At 38.8% G+C, this 21,022-nt stretch overlaps 1 protein-coding gene and 1 pseudogene across 1 annotated transcript in view; both read left to right on the plus strand.

Annotated features, from left to right (window-relative positions):
• The first annotated feature begins 4,698 nt into the window (after window positions 1–4,698).
• LOC127450480 (tRNA N(3)-methylcytidine methyltransferase METTL2-like) lies at window positions 4,699–12,171 on the plus strand (annotated as a pseudogene).
• A 453-nt stretch (window positions 12,172–12,624) lies between these two features.
• The window catches only part of LOC127450479 (serine/threonine-protein kinase tousled-like 2), a 31,137-nt gene continuing 22,739 nt past the window's right edge, over window positions 12,625–21,022 (plus strand). Inside the window, exons 1-7 of the mRNA XM_051714623.1 lie at window positions 12,625–13,905; window positions 14,722–14,804; window positions 17,126–17,197; window positions 17,811–17,877; window positions 18,065–18,108; window positions 18,266–18,364; window positions 20,766–20,873. Coding sequence (XP_051570583.1) covers window positions 13,887–13,905; window positions 14,722–14,804; window positions 17,126–17,197; window positions 17,811–17,877; window positions 18,065–18,108; window positions 18,266–18,364; window positions 20,766–20,873 — 492 coding nt within the window. The 5' untranslated portion in view covers window positions 12,625–13,886. The remainder of the gene's footprint in view (window positions 13,906–14,721; window positions 14,805–17,125; window positions 17,198–17,810; window positions 17,878–18,064; window positions 18,109–18,265; window positions 18,365–20,765; window positions 20,874–21,022) is intronic.

A 21,022-nucleotide genomic window follows, 5' to 3' on the forward strand; every position in this document is an offset into this window, starting at 1 on the left:
GTTAATATAAAAATAAGAATAATGTTATAAATTTACACTCAGTATTTAAAAAATGTATAATATAAAAACAATTGCGAGATTTACGCTGCTAAATAAGGCAGAAATGCGCCATCACAGTCTGTGAAAAAGGTCTATTGTATTTTCATTTTAGGAGTGAACTATACCATTAATATTTCAACATGGATGAAAAGAAAAATACTTCCCAGAATGTACTACCACCTTGTGTAAAAGATGGGCAGTGCATCTTGTCAGCAGGAAATGTATTTCAGATTGTGCTGATGCCTTAATATACTGTATATGTTAAAAACATGGGTAATGTGTTTTGTCACCGTGAGATACTCAAATAAAAAGCAGAAACAGATGCAGTCTCTCTCTCTCTCTCTCTCTCTCTCTCTCTCCCTCTCTTTCACAGAGGCAGGAATTGCTAAGGAGAGAGAGAAGCCAAACTCCTGCCTTGTTCAGACAGGTGGTGAGAAAAAGCATTTTAAAAATAAATCACAAATTACATATTGTGCAACTCAAACCAGCAGCTCGCAATTACAAAGAGACTACTTTATTGAGGACCCACAACTATTCCTACACTGAGCTGATTATGCAGCAGTAGTTTTGTCAGAACTGGTTACCAAAACATTTTGGTAGCTATGACTTTGTTCTTCATGCAGGTGGAGTTCAGCGTCAATTTGATGACATTTAAACACAGTGGAATTGAATTACATTAAAGTCAAGTGTTTTTCATTTCAAGTGTGTAACTTTTTCTGTGTTAAAATACTTTCTCTTATTCCAGCTTAATATAGTTAATTTTATCGAAAACTGTAAACATTGTGTCTCTGTGGCGCTATAAAAATTCCTCAGTTTTTAGCGACCCGTCCATACCAACACAACAACACTGACTCAGCCACTGGTGCGAGTTGGGGGTGGGACTATCTGTTTGTTTGATCAACTGAAAATGGGGGGTGTATTCAGAAAGCGGTTTGAAAACAGTTTATTTTCGCTATTCCGTTTATTGCCGTTAGTGGCACAGAAATTACTTAAACTTTAAAGATGCATTTAGTCATTTTTTATGCATATCATCTTGAACTTACACTGACACCTAGGGGCATGGATGCAGCATCATATAAACTCAATAGTTACCAATGCCATTGTAAAAATTCACTATTCACAGTCATTCATGATTACTTCAATCCATGAGTAAAAGTGTCCAAAAACAGGGCGGTTACTGATATTAAGCGAGTAGTATTTGACTGGTCATGCGTTCCTAACATGGCAGTCCCTGTGAGGGGACGCACTCCATGTAGAATAAAACAGCATTTATTACTGATTTGACCTGAGTCTTCATTTCATGTGAGTGCTTATGATTTTATACATATATTTGAAAATTACAATTAATTTCTTAAAGAGTACAACTTTTTGGAAGAAAATAATTAGTGAGTGCACCTTTAAAGTAAGATATATCTTTGCAGTCTTGTGGTTGAGATGCATAGAGGTCTTGATTTTTCAATTCGCTGGGTTTTGTATTACCCTATTTTTAATTCTTATTCAAAGTTCACAATATTCACAATTTTTTCATTCTTTTTAAGACAATGTATTTGTTTTATTATTATTTTTATATTGAACTCCTGCATGCAGAGACTGTAATTTATATGCTCTAAATTATTGAAATCTTTACAATAAAGTTGTTTCCAAATTTTGATTTCAAATCCCACAAATGATATTCACACAATTTATATATATATATATATATAATAATAATAATAATAATAAACTACATATTTTAAGTGTCATTAATTTAATTTGATTAAACATTACAATTGTAATATTGTACAATATAATTCAATATGATGAATTTTGTTATGAAATAGAAATGCGCAAAACTTAAAAGAAATAGGCTATAATATTTTTTTGAGTTTATTTTCAACAGTAAAGAATATACAGACATTCTCCTTCTCATATTTACACACCCCATTTTAATGCTTGTACTTTTTAGGTTATCTAACTTTAATGGAATGAGAGAAAACATTGCCAGTTAAGGAAATTCAGACATGTTTGTCTGCCACCTTCCAATATTTTATAACCAATAAAATATGAGAATCATTTCAGGGGTACAAATCCCCTGAAAATCCATTCACTTAATTGTTAAAAATCCAGGTAAGAAAAAGTGGTGGGAGTAAGGGAAGAGTGAAACAGGTTGTCAAATGTTACTCAGAGTCACTCTGCAAATAACCCCAGAGGTACTGTATGTACCTAGCTGACAGTCATTGGGAGGAACAATATGTCCAGAAGAGATTCATGACTGCCATGAATATGCCAAGTTTGAAGAGAAGATGTGGGAGTTGTCATAGTCCAGTCACGCACAGCTAATGATCACATCAACAACATTCCATGTCTCTACCCATCACGTCTGTTTTCATTAATGAATCAAAAGGAAAGATTGTTTTAATAGGAATGATGTTCAGCTTGACGTGACAAAAGACAATGACATTCCAAAATCAGAACGGGGTGTGAAGCATTACATCAAATAATATAAACGCTCCTCTGTGCTTCCAGGCTGAGTTTGACACATTTGTGCAACTATAGTTCTGTCTCTGTAATTTTAATTGCCATAGATAGATGCTCTTGTTTCTGGAATTTCACTGAACTCTTCTGGAACTGTTGTTTCCATGGCAGCAATAGCACCATACATTCTCTGGTGTTGTTTTAAATTTTATTATTAGCTATACAGAAAAATAACATATGTGTTGATTGACAAAATATACAGTAATTGTAGCTTTTAATATCATGCCATGCAGTAGTGAACAAAACCATATTCTTGGTAATGGAACAATGAATGTGTATGGATGTGAAATGTGAGGTTTTTGTTTGTTTGTTTGTTTGTTTGTTTGTTTTTGTCCCTACTCATTAAAAACAAAGCTATTGTATGGCTTAAGAAGACTCAGAAAGCAGTGCACAAGTCATATGATATTTCTTTCATTGTGGTTTTTGTCCTGTTTGGAGCTTGGCAGCCATGCCCTGCTTTAAAAATAGCTTAAACCGTCCTAAGCTGATTTGCTGGTCTTAGCAGGTCTCCAGGCCTGGTCAGGGTGGTCTGTTTTGCTGGTTTTAGAGGAATTTTGACACTTATCGGCTAGTCAGGTTTGGACACCAGCTGGCCGACCAGCTACCAACTGAAGACCAGACCAGATAGCACACATACATCTCTGAGATGTCTGTTTAAGAGCATTTCATCTGGAAAGCATTGCGTTCTAATTAAAAACTGATAAACATCTTTAAAAGAGCAGATTTACATTTATTCTTATTTATTTTACATTACTTTCATTATTAGAGGAAACGTCTTATAGATGTATTGCAGATGGGCAAACATTCTAAAACAATACGTCTTCCTGATGTAAAAACACACCGAATAGAAATCTGTCAGGCATGTGCAGAGGGGGTGGCTCTAGGCGCTCGAGCCCCTGCCCTTATGCCGAGGTACACTTCCGAGCTGTTCCAGAGTGTGCAAATGCCACCCAAATTGAAAGCTTTTACACCCTAATGATGAATTGTTTTACGCTTAATAATAGTATATAGGGGTGTAAAACTGCATCAATATTATACTGAAACTCAGATGTATACTTACAGTATAATGACTCTAATAATACCCAATGTGTTACAGAGGCCGTCTCAGATTACACGCAACGTGACTGACAAAACAAATGCGCACTTTAAATCAAGAAAGTTTAGTTTGGATTTCTGCCTCATTGTTCATAATTGTGCTCATATCTATATAATCAAAATAAGTTAACTGTTGTTCTTTTCTTCCCCAATTATGATATACTGTAAATACTACCTATTGTGGAATTTTTGGAGAATACACTTGGAAAGGTAGATGATACTGTACTGCACCTTTAACGTGTTACACGCTATTATGTTTTTAATTCTGTGAGCCTGCTTGGTTTAAAGTTCAGACTTACATGCCTGTCTAGATTACAGATATATATTTACATATATATTTTAATTATTATTGGTTCAGTAAATTTTCCCATGCAGTCTACTTACCATCTGTTTGAATTAGTTCGCATAAAGTGAGACATAATATTACCCTTGATTCATATTGGCTCAATAATTAATGTAACAACAGTATTATTTTTCTTTTTTTTACTATGAACCAAACTTCCCTGTACTCCATAAATACGGAGAATGTTCAGAAAAGATTTTCCTAAACTCCTAAACCCAGGTGTTTTGTGTGTGTGTGTGTGTGTGTGTGTGTGTTTTCCTGTAAAGTGCACATTGTGCCACCATTTCTTTTTATATTTATATTCATAATTTATTTATCACACATGCACGCACCCATCCGGTCTGATGGAGATCATACAACCCCGCCCCCCACCCCCCATTTTTGAAGCGACTGCCCCTCAAAAAGGTTTAGAGCTCCTGCCCCTCAAAATGACTGTGCAAGTCTGTATGTGTGGGTGATGTATGTGTGCTATCAGGGAGCTAAGCCAGGCTGAGAGCAGCAAGGCCAGCTTAAACCAGCTACATTTTTCCTCCAAAAAATTCTTCCTTTGTATTCCAGCATATGGGTTTAAAACGACATTAAAGTGAGTAAATAATGACAGAATTTTCATTTGTGGGTGAACTGTTCCTTTAAAAAATGTCTCACGTCGGACAGATCTCTATTAGAACAGTCGACAGGTGGCGATATTTCCTGGTAAAAAACTAAACTGAGGTGAACGGCCATGTGTATCCGGTTCGTGTGCCCATGGCTGCTACTGTTGCTGTAGCTGAGCCTTCCACCGGAGAAAATATGCCAGAAACTGTAAATGGACCCACAGAGAATTCAACTGAGGACCAGAAACGACCGCAGTTCGGCACTTGCTTCCTCACAGACCCGCAGGTGTTTTAGCACAACGCGTGGTAAGATCAGAATCAGAATCAGAATCGGCTTTATTGCCAAGTATGCTTACACATACAAGGAATTTGTCTTGGTGACAGGAGCTTCCAGTACACATCAATACAAAAACAGCAACAAGACTTTTAAAAAAGAATTAAAATTGAATAAAAAATATGAATATGTATACATACATACACATATGTAGTGCAAATCTAAATACAAATCGGTTTTGTACAGTGCAAGGGAATGTAATGGCAGAAGAGGTTGGATGTGTTGGATAATATAAAAAGACTAAGCTGTGTATTGCACATTAATTATTGCTCAAAGGGGCAGTTTTAACTGTTCATGAGAAGGATAGCCTGGGGGAAAAAACTGTTCCTGTGCCGTCGGCCAGAAGGCAACAGTTCAAAAAGGTAGTGGGCAGGGTGAGTGGGGTCCAGAGTGATTTTTCCAGCCTTTTTCCTCACTCTGGAAGTGTATAGTTCTTGAAGTGGAGGGCAGGGGGCAACCAATAATCCTCTCAGCAGTCCAAACTGTCCTTTGTAGTCTTCTGATATCCGATTTTGTAGCTGAACCAAACCAGACAGTTATTGAAGTGCAGAGGACAGACTCAATGATTGCTGAGTAAAACTGTATCAGCAGCGCCTGTGGCAGGTTGAACGTCCTCAGCTGACGAAGGAAGTACAACCTCTGCTGGGCCTTTTTCGCAATGGAGTCAATGTGGGTCTCCCACTTCAGGTCCTGTGAGATGGTAGTGCCCAGGAACCTGAATGACTCCACTGCTGCCACAGTGCTGTTTAGAATGGTTAGGGGGGACAGTGTTGGGGGGTTCCTCCTAAAGTCCACAATCATTTACACCGTTTTGAGCGTGTTCAGCTCAAGGTTGTTTTGAATGCACCATACAGCCAGCTGTTCAACCTCCCTTCTGTATGCAGACTCATTGTCATCTCGGATGAGGCCGATGACAGTGGTGTCGTCTGCAAACTTCAGGAGCTTGACAGAGGGGTCCTTGGCGATGCAGTTGTTGGTGTAGAGGGAGAAGAGTTGTGGGGAGAGCACACATCCCTGTGGGGCACCAGTGCTGATTGTACAGGTGCTGGAAGTGAGTTTCCCCTGTCTCACAAGCTGCTGCCTGTCTAGGAATAGCTGGGATGATGGTGGTGATGAAAGCCAAACTGAAGTCCACAAAAAGGATCCTTGCATATGTCCCTGGTCTGTCCAGATGTTGCAGGATATGATGCAATCCCATGTTGACTGCATCATCCACAGACCTGTTTGCTCGATAAGCAAATTGAAGGGGATCTAGAAAGGGTCCAGTGATGTCCTTCAGGTGGGCCAACACCAGTTTCTCAAATGAATTCATGACCACAGACATCAGGGCGACAGGTCTGTAGTCATTAAGTCCTGTGATTTTTGGTTTCTTTGGGATGGGGATGATAGTGGAACTTTTGAAGCAGCATGGGACTTCACACTGCTCCAGTGATCTATTGAAGATCTGTGTGAAGATGGGGGCCAGCTGGTTAGCAATAGATGTACAGTTTCTCTCATTCACACACTCCAGCCCAGACTGCAAGTACACCGCAATGAGTTTGTCATTCATTCTTACGGACTTTAAGACCAGAACATTAGAATTGATCTCAGTAGAAGACAGGTAGCTCAAAGCTAAATTCAACATGTCGGGTATTCAATTCGAGAAAGAGTTAGATCTGTGTTTGTGATGATCCAAAATAGACTCATACACCCTTGCTGGGAAATAAATAAAAATGTTAAACAATTAAAACCAGTCTAAGCAGGTCTTACCTCAGCTGGTTTGGGCACCAGCTGGCCTCACTGCTAAACCACCTGAGCACCAGTTTTGCCAGGCTGGGAGGCCAGCTTAAAGGGATAGTTCACCCAAAAATGAAAATTATCTCATCGTTTACTCACCCTCATGCCATCCCAGATGTGTGTCTATCTTTCCTCTGCAGAACACAAAGGAAGATTTTTAGAAAAATGTCTGCACTTGTTTGGCTGTTCAGTTCAAGTGAATGGTGGCCAGAACTTTGAAGCTCCAAAAATGAAATAAAGGCAGCATAAAAGTAATCCATAAGACTCAGGTGGTTAAATCCACGTCTTCTGAAGCGATATGTTAGGTGTGGGTGAGAAACCGATCAACATTTATGTCCTTTTTTACTATAAATACTTCTCCCTGGTGGTGATATGCACGAAGAATACGAATCTCCAAAAACAAAATAATAAAGTGAAAGTAAAAGTAGAGATTTATCGTATTAAAAAAAAAAAAAGGACTTAAATATTGATCTGTTTCTCACCCACACCTATCATATTTTTTCTGAAGACAAGGATTAACCACTGGAGTCGTATGGATTACTTTTATGCTGCCTTTATGTGCTCTTTGGAGCTTCAGTTTTCTGATCACTATTTACTTGCATTGTATGGACCTACGGAGCTGAGAAATTCTTCCAAAAAAATCTTAATTTGAAGAAAGAAGAATGAAAGTTATACACATCTAAGATGGCATAAGTGTGAGTAAATGATGAGAGAATTTTCATTTTTGGGTTAACTATCCCTTTAAACCCACAAAGATCAACCAACCAGTTTAGGCTGGTTTAATCTGTTTATTTGTGCAAAGATGGTTCCCACGGATATGGAAAACCTGGGAACATAACAGAAGTTTAGATTTGTGATTTTTATGCCTTGAAGAATCATGGAACCCCAGTTTGCTTGTTTTTTCACTCACTCTGAAATCTTCTGGTTTTCATCTCTTGAAGGGATAGTGTGGAGTGGTCAGCAGAGCAGGAGGCTGCCGCCAGAAAAAAAGTTCAGGAAAACAGTCAACCTCTCCCAGCAGAAAAACAAGGTATGAATACATCAGGATCATGGCTTTTTTATTTTTCAAATAAGATTTATTTTGGTACCAAATAGAATAGAGTGACCTTTATCTCAATGATTTATAGCAGTTTTAATATGCATTGGTAAAACATAAGTTGATCTTCACTGTAAAACCCAACATAGCTCTACATTTAACCTCCTTCTGGCTTGCAGGGTTTTTTTTGCTAAATCTAGTATTTGTTTGTATTTTTCCCCATCAGAAGAGTTTGACAGTAGGGCCAATGAGTACTGGAACGATTTCTACACCATTCATGAGAACCGCTTCAAGGATCGCCACTGGCTTTATACAGAGTTTCCTGAGCTGGCCCCTCAACAGAAGGCTCCACAGGACACTGGAGAGAAGGAAACCACAGATCAAGAACAGAAACATTTGTTAAATGGTGGAGATGCTCCCTTGTCTAACATAGATTCAGAATTTCCAGGAGCATCTGCATCCTGTCGTATCCTAGAGGTGTGTTGTTTAATGCAAGATGTGATTAAAAGCATTTTATAAATTAAAGCCCTGTAGACAGAAAGCCCCAACATTTGGCTTTGTGTGTGTGTGTGTGTGTTTTTTTGTTTTGTTTTTTTTGTTTTTTTAAGGTAGGCTGTGGAGTAGGCAATACAGTCTTTCCCATCTTGAAACCAACAAGTCAGTCAGGTATGTGTTTGTGTCTCTCACACAGATGAAATAGCATATTCATTTGCTGTTTTACAGTGACCCAGGTCTCTGTTTACTGTTGCGATTTCTCCAGCACAGCTGTTGAACATGTCAAAGTAAGGGAGAGAAAAAGACAAATGGCTTCTTTATTAATTAATAAATCCAGATTCCGCATTCATATTGGGTGTTGATTTATGATGGTTTCTGTTTTATATTTTGGCAGTCTAATCCAGAGTATGACCTGTCTCGTTGTCACGCCTTCGTCCACGATATGAGTGACGTGTCTGCAGAGTATCCGATGCCAGACCAGAGCCTGGATGTCATTGTCCTCATATTCGTGCTCTCTGCTCTGCATCCTCAAAAGTGAGTGTTAAGGCCAAAGTTTACTTAGGCTATCTGCATTGCTGATCAACACGCACAGTATGCGTGGTCTTCTGCTGTTGTAGCCCATCCGCCTCAAGGTTCGACATGTGCATTCTGAGAAGCTATTATGCTCACTACAGTTGTACAGAGTGGTTATCTGAGTTATGAGAAAATCCCAGGAGATCAGAAACAGGAGTACAGAAATACTCAAACCAGCCCGACTGACACCAACAATCATGCCACAGTCGAAATCACTGATCACATTTTTTCCCCTTTCTGATGGTTGATGTGAATATTAACTGAAGCTCCTGACCTGTATTTGCATGATTTTATTCTGTTACCCTGGCATTAAAAAACGAGTTAAATTTACTAGTAAATTTAAAATAACTGGTACAGTTGCTGAGGAAGTGACAGTAAATTTGGCATCTTTCTCTTATACGAAAGCCGTAATCAACCATGCTCATTTTTATCTCTTATGGAAAGTTGTGAAAGCATAATAGTCGATTTTTTCTTTTACTTTTGCCGCAAATGGGAATGCAAAAATAATATTTGCCATGGTCTCCCATTCTCTGCAATAGACGTTTACCCTGCAGTAGTTTACTTTTGCATTCCAAACCAGGAAATGTGAAGTGGGTCCATTGAATTTGTCAGTCTGTCCAAGATAGATTTATTATAAGGGTTCGTCTAAGGACTCATCAATGTACACATGCGACAGATGGACACTTTTGGAGTCTCGCATGTCACTGTGTCAAGTTAAACAGAGTTTAAGACTTAGCAAAACATGTCTCGAGATCCCTGCATTAGGAATTTTCCCTCCGTCCAGCTTTGTTTGAATGCAAGAACACGTCGTCCTCTTGTGTTGTTGCTAGTGTCAAGCAAGTAGTGTCTTTTTGAACTTATTTTTTTAAGTGAACGAATCGTTCTCGTTCACCTCCATACACTGACTCTTTCTCATTCACTGACGTCTCAACCTTTTGAAGCCAGTGAGCTCTAGTTTGAATCGCGAGACTGCTTTGGTGGCTTTTCATGCCTGTAAAGATTAACTATAGCACAACCCAATAGCATTTGAGTGCAGGCTATGAAGGAGCATTTTGTTGGTTTCACCCTCTGAACAAATATGCCCTTTTACTGAACCGGTCGTTTGAGTCTGAATGAGATAAAACGTCTTGTTCATGAACGAACTGAATGTACTGGTAAACTCGTTCGTGAATGAAATGAATGACTCTGTCATCTCGTTCAGGAATGAAGATCTACTGACCAGCTGAACGAGAGGAGGAGTTACATGTCGTTCGTTCAGTTCATCAATCTTGTTCAACAAGAAAAGGGGCCAGATGAATAAAAGTGATAGATTACCACACTCATAATAATTTTTTAGGTTGGCGCTGTCTTTTTTTTTGTATAGCTTGATAAAAATTCCTGCTCAGCAGTTTATAATATGATAGATATGCTTTGTTGTCATATATGGGGAAACATTTGTGATGCTTTAAAAATCGGAAGTGCTGAAGTCTCTAAGTAGAAATGTAGACATGCAAATTTTAATAAAGGATAATTAGACTTGTTTCAGTTGTGAAAGACTCCATGCAGTTTACTTTTTCAAAACGTAAAGGTGGACGTTTGGCGGCATCTTCTGGCGCAAATGCGTAATTTGAAGAAATGGTCAATGAACGAATCTGAACAAATCTTTTTGGTGAACGGATTCAAAAGACTCGAGTCACTGAAATGAATCAAAATCACCAACCCCTACAAGCAAGCCTGAGTTTGGTTTGTTCTCTGCACAGCAGCTGCGCATTGCCTATACAATTGGAGTTTTGCTTACTGCCCACTGCTGAAAACAGGCGTTACTTCATGCTTGAATTGCTCCAGTGGTTGGAATATTCCTTATTACAGTTTGGGTACAGACTTATTGTCCCCGAATTGCTGTTAAATTAACAGTACCATTTGTTTCATGACACTCTGGAATATTTTAGTACATATATATCCGCTAAACTGTATAATTGACCATTGTCCCAGACAAACCTGTGGTAGAGTGATGCAAGAGACATGAACTTCTTTCTCGCATAATAAAATTGCGTTTCATGTCTATTCATGTATTTGTAAAGTAGCCATGTAATAAGTGATGTAATGTATGGTTAGCCGGTCATTATCACTTAAATAAACACTCGCAGGATGATCAGAACCCTAATACAGAGCATCTGACTGTACATTATACTTTACATATTCATTGCCATTATATTATTGTCCATCGTCCAACCTGCTGTCCATACAATATATTGGATATGTTGATGTGTCTTTCGACCACCATCAATACATTAACTCATTCTCTTTCAGAATGCAGAGCTCTATTTATGGATTAGCACGATTGCTGAAACCCGGAGGACTGCTTTTATTGAGAGACTATGGCCGCTACGACATGGCAAAGCTTAGTTTCACAAAATGTAGATGTTGTGTCATTGTGGAAAGTCTATACATGATTTAAAACCTATGGATTTTTTTTTATTTTTTTTATTTATTTGTGTGTGTCTGTGTGTTTGCTCACAATTTAGAGGATCAGTAAATCATGTCTGTCATGGAGATAGTTGACTTGCTGGTTTAGCTGTGTCTGACTGCAATGTGAGTTTGCACATATAATTGCTAGCTCTTTACTCAATCAGGGAGGTGCTTGTCTGAAAATTTTTACGTTAGAGGGGATGGAACACGTGTGTACTTTTTCACTCAAGGTAAATGCACGTTCTGACTTGAATGTAGCAAAATACTCTTACATCATAAAAAAAAACCTCTCTGTTAGTGAATAAAACAAGGTTGCCCAATAAATCATGACAAAATGATTACCAAACATGGATACAATAAGATCCCACTCCTTATTTGCTGGGATTTTTGACTGATTTATTTTGTCTTTGCATTTGTCATCTTCCATTCTTCATTCCTTCCTCCAGATGAGCTGCATGATCTGTTCTCCAGTGCTGGCCTGGAGAAGGCACAGAACATAGTGGACCGGAGCATACAGGTGAACAGAGGAAAGCAGCTGACTATGTACAGAGTTTGGGTACAATGCAATATCGCAAAGCCCTTGCACCCCCTTAGAATCAAGGCTACTTGGTTGGAGAGATCGAGAACATCTGAGCTGATCCGTGAGAATGTTACGTTTTCGTAATGTGACTCCAGAATGATGAGCCATTTTAAGGATGATGGACAGGTTGCAACAGCTTAGAGGATTGCAGTGCTATATGATATGATATGGAAGGATGACCATGCTGAACGCACTGACGCTTATGCAATCTGCTGGGAAATGTCGATGGAGGACTTCAGGTCCCATGATGCAGCAGTGGACTCCAACCTGCCGTCCATCACTCTCAGTGATGTTTTTTAAGACTTTTATTTTAATCTTATTAATAAACTACACAATGGTGTTAAATGCCAAAGCGTCTCTCTGACTATCAGCCTATCAGTTTAGAGGCAACTGAGGGCACTTTACATCTCTAGTTTTTTTTCCTTTAACCATCAGTTACTGGCTGTCGATTACTACTAGGGTTTAATGAATTATTCTTGTTATTTTTGGTGTCAATAAGAACTTGAATTGATGTTTAATTGCTGTTGACTTTTCACTTGCCTTTAGCATTCAACAATTACTAGACAAATAGGACCCATCAAGAAATATTAGTGTTACTGTTAGCTATAAATTACAATGGTATTGTCATCAATATACATCCTTTTGATACAAGCACAATCATTTAAGGACAGCATTTTACTCAGCCTTCAGTATTATCTTTGCTGTTTCCAATCGTCAGTAACTTGTAGTGATGTAATGACATGTTTTAATGTCTAGGACACATACCTGAGTAATTTTAATTAAATTCTGTTCAAATGTACCATAATGCATCTACAGTGTATATCCCAAAAGCAAAAAGCTGAAAAAGATCAAGTGCATGTAAGGATCTGTTCACATATAGAGACAGTATGCTGTCATAGTATTGTATCTTATATGTGATAAAGTACTTAAGTGTCAACACTTATTAGTTGTGAAGTGGGGGTCACTTGACTATGACCTTTCTCTCACTGCCACATATTTTGCAAGTATACAGAGACTCTTGAGTGTTGCACATTTATTGTGGTAATGTCATGATTTTTTTGGACATACTGTATACCATGGTACATAAATATGGTTACTGTTAGATATCAAAGTATGGTATTACCATCTGATACCACCATAGTACTTCTTAAGGGGAATGACAGGCTAGAAGTGGACTTTTACAATAGCAGGCAATGTACAAACTTATAGTACAGTTGACATTTGCTCTTTTTAATAATGCTGCTTGCACTGCTTAAAACAGAAATTCACTGAAAATAGATAAGTCTTTTATTGATAAGTGTTTGACAGTGGAAATGGGCGTGGCCGAAAGGTAGAAAAGTCTTGCACAATCTCACGAGATAATTTGAGATTCACCGATTATTGTTTACTTTGCCAATTTTTTTTAGAACCGAACCTAATCGATTGTGATTTCGTGGATCTGATTGGAATAAGGATCCATTTCGTCTACATCAATCGAGCTCTCTATATGTTTAGGCGAAACGGAATTTAAAGAGCTGATTTATCATTCCAGGACTCGATCCCGGTTCGGTGCTGACCCGGAGCAGCGAAGACAAACGAGAAACAAAATATCTCGGAACAGCGTTAAGATACATGAGTTTCGAATCGATTTGAATCATTTTGGAGGTGGAATCGTTTGTTGTGAGTATCCTGCGTGGTGCCACATGCCTTAAATCTGGTAGAATATAGGTATTGTAGAAGGCCAGCGGAGAAAGGCGGGTTCGGGAGATCAAGCCCCACGTTAAGGCCTATGAGGTCTCGCGTACTCGGCCCACAATAGGACGTAGAACTGGCGTCCCCTAACGACACAGCAGGCACCGAGCGCAGGCGAGGGTCGGGGATTCGGCTGAGGCCTAGCGCAGAGATGTCAGGCTGAGACGGAAGGGCGAGACGGGAGACCACAGGAGGTGAACGGTCGAGGAAAAGAGATCAAATAAAACGTCAGGAGGAAGAAAAGACACCGATAGCACAGGTACAAATGCAGATGTGGAGTTAAGGAGGTTAAGAGAGGAAATTGCAGGGTTGTGAAGGAACATCAGACAATGGAAGCAAAACCCAGGGGTAAAGAGATTTAGACATTATTCCTTGTGTTTAGATAATTGATGACTCTGCTTATGTTACATTTATTTCAGTTGGCTTTCTTGAAAAGTTAGCGATTATTTTAGGCAATTTTAGTCACATCTGACGATGCAGGTAGAATGCTGGCTTACTAGCCACGCTAATTCATCATCAAATCCTTTAAAATGTGTATATATATAAACTGAGACATTATACGGTGAAATGGTAACTTATTATTGGGCTTTCTTGTGAAAGTGGTGGTTTACTACATGTTGGACGTGCAATTGATGTAATGTAACCATAAAATGACTAAAATACCATGGTGGTGTTCTAATAGTTTAGCTGGCTAGTTAAGAAGTGAACATGTTAGGTATTTGAATTGTAAGTGGTATTTTTGTTGTTTCTTTTGTCCTCATTCTGTTCCACTGATCATTATAAATTATATTGTCGATGTTGCACTGATAGCATTTGTTTTCTGGTTAAAATGAACAGGCCAAACAAGAAACAAACAGTGTTGTTTGTTTAAATGAACTGTAGATTACATGTTGTAAGTAGGTTGCACATAGACTTGAATGTGTCTGTGCCCAGAGATTTTGCCATGATCATGAGGATCAATAGGATATGGCTTTGGGTGGGAGTGAGTGAGCTAATGAGTGGTGGTGGGGAGGGACTGAGTCATGAAATCTCAGAATGGTCTCGAAAACATGCATTGGGGACACATGATTCAACATGTCACACACATTACTGTCCTATCAATTCGTCAGCATCACTATGGCTACATAATGCAATGCAAACTCCATCTCTCTCTCTCTCTTGCAGCCATGATGGAGGAATTGCACAGCTTGGATCCTCGCAGGCAGGAGCTGCTGGAGGCCCGTTTCACAGGAGTCGGAGTTGCCAAGGTCTGTCCAGTCTCGTGCTGAAATATTTCTGCCCAATCACCCCCATCTCTGTTTGTTTATGATAATCACTTATTCCTGTACATATCCCACACACATCAGAAATCCTTCATCTGTAGGTCTGCTGCTCTATAACCTTTCCTTTATTTAATCCAGCACACACTTGTGTGTTTGTCTAGGCCCTGGGCCTGTCTGATTTCATGCTTGAAGTTGTGTGCTAAATGTATTTTTTCCTCTTTTTGACCTCATTGCTCTTGGCCAACTGTCTGAATAAACCTTTTTGTTTTGTCATTTTCCGTAAAAGCTCATGTGTCATTTAAATGTACCATTAGTCAAAAAAAGGTTGGGTTTAGAGCAGTGTCCCACTAGTCAGCTCAAAACAACTCAATTTTGGTAGGGGGATGTCCCACCGATTGACCATTTTTGCTGAAATCTTTCCCTCCTCTGTCAGAGGTCTATCACACTAGCCAGTTAAGAATAGAAGAGGTGTGACTGACTTAAATAACAGCCTCTGAAATTTCTCTCAGATTTTCTGACACCTATTGACTGAATTTGCATTCAGTTCATGGGGAAACTTTGCCATGTGAATGTGTGTGCATTTGTCTCTTCAGGGCTTGCACTTGAGCATTTATCACTTTGTTGTTGGATTGTGGAGGGTTTTAGCCTGACCTGACCAGAATGACCAGCATCTTTCACTCTTTCTCTCAGTTTCCCATTGCGAGTTTAGCTCAGAACAAGAAGGCTTTATTTACGCAAGCGTATTTGAGTTCCCAAAAGTGCATTAATAACACACATGAAACCCATATAGTGGTTCAAAAGTTCAGATAATTTATTTACCTGTAGGCCAACTAACAATGAAGAACCAGAATTAGACTCAGAATTGGGAGGGAATCGGTTGTTGAAAGAAAAATCAGAGAGAAAGTTCATTTACGATACTCGGGTTGGTCATGTTAAGCCCTCATGGAATCTGTGCGTTTTTCACATTTTCTGTGCTGAGTGTGGAGGAAATCTGGAATTCTGTGGAATGTATTTAGAAATGGAAAAGTAATATAACCTTTAGGCAGCACTGTATTGAAATTTCTTTTCTTTTGAATTCAGCCCAACCTCTTAAAGAAATAGTTCACCCAAAAATGAAGATTCTCTCATTTACTCACCCTCATGCCATCCCAGATGTATATGACTTTCTTTCCTCTGCTGAACACAAATTAAGACTTTTAGGAGAATATATCAGCTCTGTAGGTCCATACAATGCAAATGAATGGTGACAAACTTTGAAGCTCCAAGAAGCACGTAAAGGCAGCTTAGAAGTAATCCATATGACTTCACTGGTTTTATTAATATCTTCTGATGCAATCCAATCTGTTTTGTGTGAGAACAGACCAAAACAACTCATTTTTCACTATAAATCTTGACATCAGCAGTCTCCTTGGCGATCATGATTTCTAGGTTGATTAAACTTCCTTGCGACATTAGCGCTTTGTGCATTCATCAAGCACTAGGAAGTGTAATCGAGCTTGAAATCATGGTCATGCCTGGAGACTGCAATGGCAAGATGGACAGTGAGAAAGTAGTTACATTTTAGTCTGTGCTTACCCCAAATCATTTCAATCACTACAGAAGGCATGGATTAAACCACTGGAATCTTTTATGTGATTTTTGTAGCTACAAAGTTCTGGTCACCATTCACTTGCATTTTATGGACCAACAGAGCTGAGATATTCTTATAAAAATCTTCATTTGTGTTCAGCTGAAGAAAGTCATACACATCTGGGATGTTATGAGGGTGAGTAAATGATGAGAGAATTTTCATTTTTGGGTGAACTATTCCTTTTAATGTTACTCCATTTAAACTTCAATTTGTAGATCATTTGAGCATTATATTTGTTACATATATATTTTTTTGTTTCCTTTTATACTTTTCAAGAAATGTAACATTTAAGTTTTGCCATCTCCCTTTTACTTGCTTTGTTAAAATTGTAGGCAATCAAAGCATAACCGACAATGATATTAGTGTCATTGCAATATTTGCATACTGAATCGTGAGTTTTGTGAATCGCAGTTTTGTCACTCTTGCACCTATTTAACCATCTACAACCACCTTTATGCTGCAAAGATCTTGTCACATAATGTGTTGGTTCTCATTTATAGCTCACAGAAAAAAAACCTGCTCAGTGTCATGACAACGGCAAAACAGCTCGGATGTGGCGTTTCATTTACACAGGACCAGAGCCTAAAACTTGAACGCTATTCTTTTGCTGCCTTGCAAGCACTGGTACTTCCTTCAGGAAATGCAAATCTAGTTATATGTTGTCTTTCTTTCGCAGGGTTCTGGACAGAACGAGTCATCTAACCAGAGCCTGTGCAGCGTGGGCTCTCTCAGTGACAAAGAGCTAGAGGTTAGTACAGAATTGCCGCTTGTGATGTGAAACAGTCAACAAGTCGATGATGGAATCTTCCTGGGCTGATTTACAAATCCAAAGTATTTCTGTGCTGTGTCGATCCTATATGATTCTAGACGAGAGTAAGTGACGTAATTGTCATCTGATATTTCATACTGACAGTCAGGGAGGTCAGACTCTTAAGTTTGATGTTCAAATGTTGTAGTTGTCACTGTATTTGCTGGAGAGAAGCTGACCTACTGATATATTTAAGAAGTGTATGGTTTAAAGGAATAGTTTCCATTAAAATTGAAAATTGTCATTTACTCGCCATCAAGTTGTTTCAAACCCACATCACTGACTGACTTCCAAGCATCACAGAAAGTTAGGTAATTTTGGTTTACAATGTTTAGTGGAAGCCTTCTGTTGGAAAACGGAGATGCATGCAGATGTTTTGTTTAATCTTGATGTTTCTGTTCAGTCTTTCACAATGTGTGAGCTAGTAGCCTGTATCATTTCAACAGAAACTTTTGGAATGAATGGGGTTGTGGCAAGAGGTGATGTCATGAATTCTTGTAATTAGCTGTTAATTTACAAAGTCTGTCTCACTTTACTCTCTCTTCCTACTCAGACCCCGGAGAAGAAATCCAATGACCAGAGAACACGTAAAAGGAAAGGAGACCCTTTTGACAACCAGGGTGAGTTGATTTGGGTATCGCTGTTTGCATGGTGACGGATGCAGAATGCACTGGTTGGACAAGTATTTCTGACCAGTTGCGGTTGATCTGTTATCAGGGTTTTATATTCCAAGCACATTTTAAGAGTAAAATAAACACGTTAAGTTTTTTTGTTTTTGTTTTTTACTGTGGCTCATTTTTTTCACAGGCAAAGGAGGAGGGAGGGGGCACAAAATTAGTGATTATTTCGAGGTAGGCTGGTGTGCATGCTCATTCATTGGTTATTAATAGCCACTTAATTCTCATTCTGGAGTTAACATTACACCAAATCTAACTTTTTTTATTTATCAGACCTCCACGCTCATTTTCTCTCTGATCTAAACTCTTAACTGGCTGTGTTTGTGTGTAGTTTGCAGGGGGTAGTGTTACTGGCACTAGTCCAGCACGTGGCATTCCTCCAGTGGTGCGTTCCTCTCCTCAGCACTCTCTCTCCAACCCTCCTGCTGCCGTGAGTCTCTTTTGTACTACCATGCCATGATATCAATCTCTTTTTTTTATTTTTTATTTTTTATTTTTTTTCTCTCCTCATTTGTTCAGTGGTAGATACAATATAGTGTTTTTATTGTCACAATATCAAATTTCAATCGTTGATACTGGAACCAGTGGAATTTGACTATTCTCCTCTAGGGTTGGGAACCGAGAACTGGTTCTTGTTCAGACCGGTTCCACTCTTTAAAAAAGAAAAATGCCGGAATTGGATGATCTTCGTGACTTTCGGTTCTGTTAACGGTTCTCCTGCGTGCAATTGTTCGCCGATGTGGCTGGAACAGTGTTCTGAAATTGTGTGACAGTGTTTCCAGCGGCGCATCTCTACAGCAGCGCTGCCCTCTACTGACTCTACAGCATAAAAACACACAGTTCTACCAGTGTATTTAATTCCCGATTGAACGAGTCTCGAGCTGACTCTTTTTACAGCGTGAAACATATGCGCGTCCAGTACAGTTCGATTCCGAAAATAATCATTCTAATGAGCCGGTTCTTTTGAATCTCCTGCATGAAACATACAGTATACAAGTAATCTTATACTGATGTGCAAGTTATGAATGTTCAACTTGAAATTAAATAAGAACTGTTGAAGTCGCACAAGCCTGAAGTATAACAATAGACTACAAAACACAGTCTAAACTGTCTCTGGAACTGTTACTGTTTATTTAATGATGACCTGTGTCTCTATTAAATCAAGAAGTGCAGTTACTGACTGGTTGTTCATATGACAATGTATAATTCAAGATGCACAAGTTTTGTTGTAATAAGGGGAATTTTATAAAATAATAAATTAATTAATGAAATATGCCATCACATTTCATGTTGGTTGAAATTTGTTTATTTGAAAATAGAGTAAGGATCTATTATTGGATTGTATTTATGTCTCAATCTGCACACACACCTTTTACAAGAACTGTATTAAATGTATTTCTGATTTGTTATATCTGCTCTGTACAAATCTGAAATAATCTCATTATTTGGTAACAGACTGCAGAATTGCATTTCTCATTTCTATATAATTCTTAAAAAAAAAAAAAAAGTACTAAGAGAATTACTGTAATTGTTACTGGAACCATTAAGGAAGAGGAACCGGAATCGTAAAATTCCTTATGATTCCCAACCCTATTCACCTCCATACCAGTATTGATACCACAAAAAAAACCTGAAATGCCATTTAAAGGAATAGTTCTTCCAAAAATGACAATTCTGTCATTTATTTGCTCATTCTCATTTCATTCCAAACTTGTATGTGGTTATTTTCTCCATTGAAGACAAAAGGAGTTTTTAAGTATAGTCACGTTGCTTGTTTTTCTATACAGTGACCACGTTTACATGCACTTAAACGTTTTTTTCCAGGGTTTTTGCAGAAAGCGGCGTTCTAAAACGTCATGTTAACTAGAACGCTGATTTCCTTACGCCGTTGAAGGGAATAAGAGAAAGCGGTTTAACGTACCTAAGTTTCTCTCGGAGAACACGGCTTAATGTGGTCATGTAAATGCATAAGCTGTGTTCTGATGGGTGTTTGAGTGCATGTGCGTGGAACAGACCGGGATAACAAACGTCATAGGATGGAGCCCAACACCATGTCAACACAGCGCAAAGAATTCAACATTTCTGGTAGTACAGTGGGAAAACCACAAACTATATCCATTTATACACACCAATGTAAAATATCGACTGTCCCCCACGTTCGCGTATATGTGCTCTGGTGTATTGGGGAAATCCCGTAAGGGGGGAAACCCCACTATTGCAGCGCAATTCTGTTGCAGGTCATGATAGAAAGTGTAGGGAGCAAATGCAGTAACTCTGGAATATCTGGAAATAAAGTGAAGTAACAGAATAAAATAGCCAAGTCTTCCTCGGATCCCATGTTTGTTATTTACACAAGTGTTGCAGGGAAATCACATTGCTGTGGAGAAAGCTGCTTACTGACCGAGAGTAAAGAGTATGCCGATATATATATTTACAGTGCATGTAAACAGGAAAGCTATTTTCTCGCAGTCACCCGCTTTCTCGCAATAAACCGCTTTCTGGTGTCTATGTAAACGTAGTCAATGACCGTTTATAGTGACCACGGCTGTCATGCACCAAAAATAACAAAATATACTTCTTGCTCTTACCTTAACCATTACAGTATCGTAAAAGTAGTGCACCAGTCATGCACTATATTCCAAGTCTTCTGAAACCATATGATAGCTTTGTGAGGGGAACAGAAATGTAAGTAATTGTTCACTATTAAATCAAATCATTGATGCATCGATATCATCCTGTATTCGTTGAATACATCAGAAGTTGTCCCTGTATAGTGGTAGGTGACTCCCTTAGACTGTTTGTGTTGATGGAAATGTGTTTTTGATGGACAGGTGCAGCAAGGAAGCCCCTCCTCCATTAACTCAGCAAACACAGACCTCTCCCACTCCTCCTGTTCCCACAAGCCAGTCTCTACACCGGCTCAGCACCGAGCCACACAGGTAACACACCAGGATCAGAAATGAAGGGGGGCTCGGGGGGAAATATGCCCCCTAAATTCAAAATGTGGGGGGCAAAAAATGCCCTCAATGAATTCTTCTGTTGGTTTTTTTATTTTTATAACATCTGTAGTTCTAAATATTCTGTCAAA

The sequence above is a fragment of the Myxocyprinus asiaticus genome, chromosome 13 (genome assembly GCF_019703515.2).
Source record: "Myxocyprinus asiaticus isolate MX2 ecotype Aquarium Trade chromosome 13, UBuf_Myxa_2, whole genome shotgun sequence".
Taxonomy (NCBI): Eukaryota; Metazoa; Chordata; class Actinopteri; order Cypriniformes; family Catostomidae; genus Myxocyprinus; species Myxocyprinus asiaticus.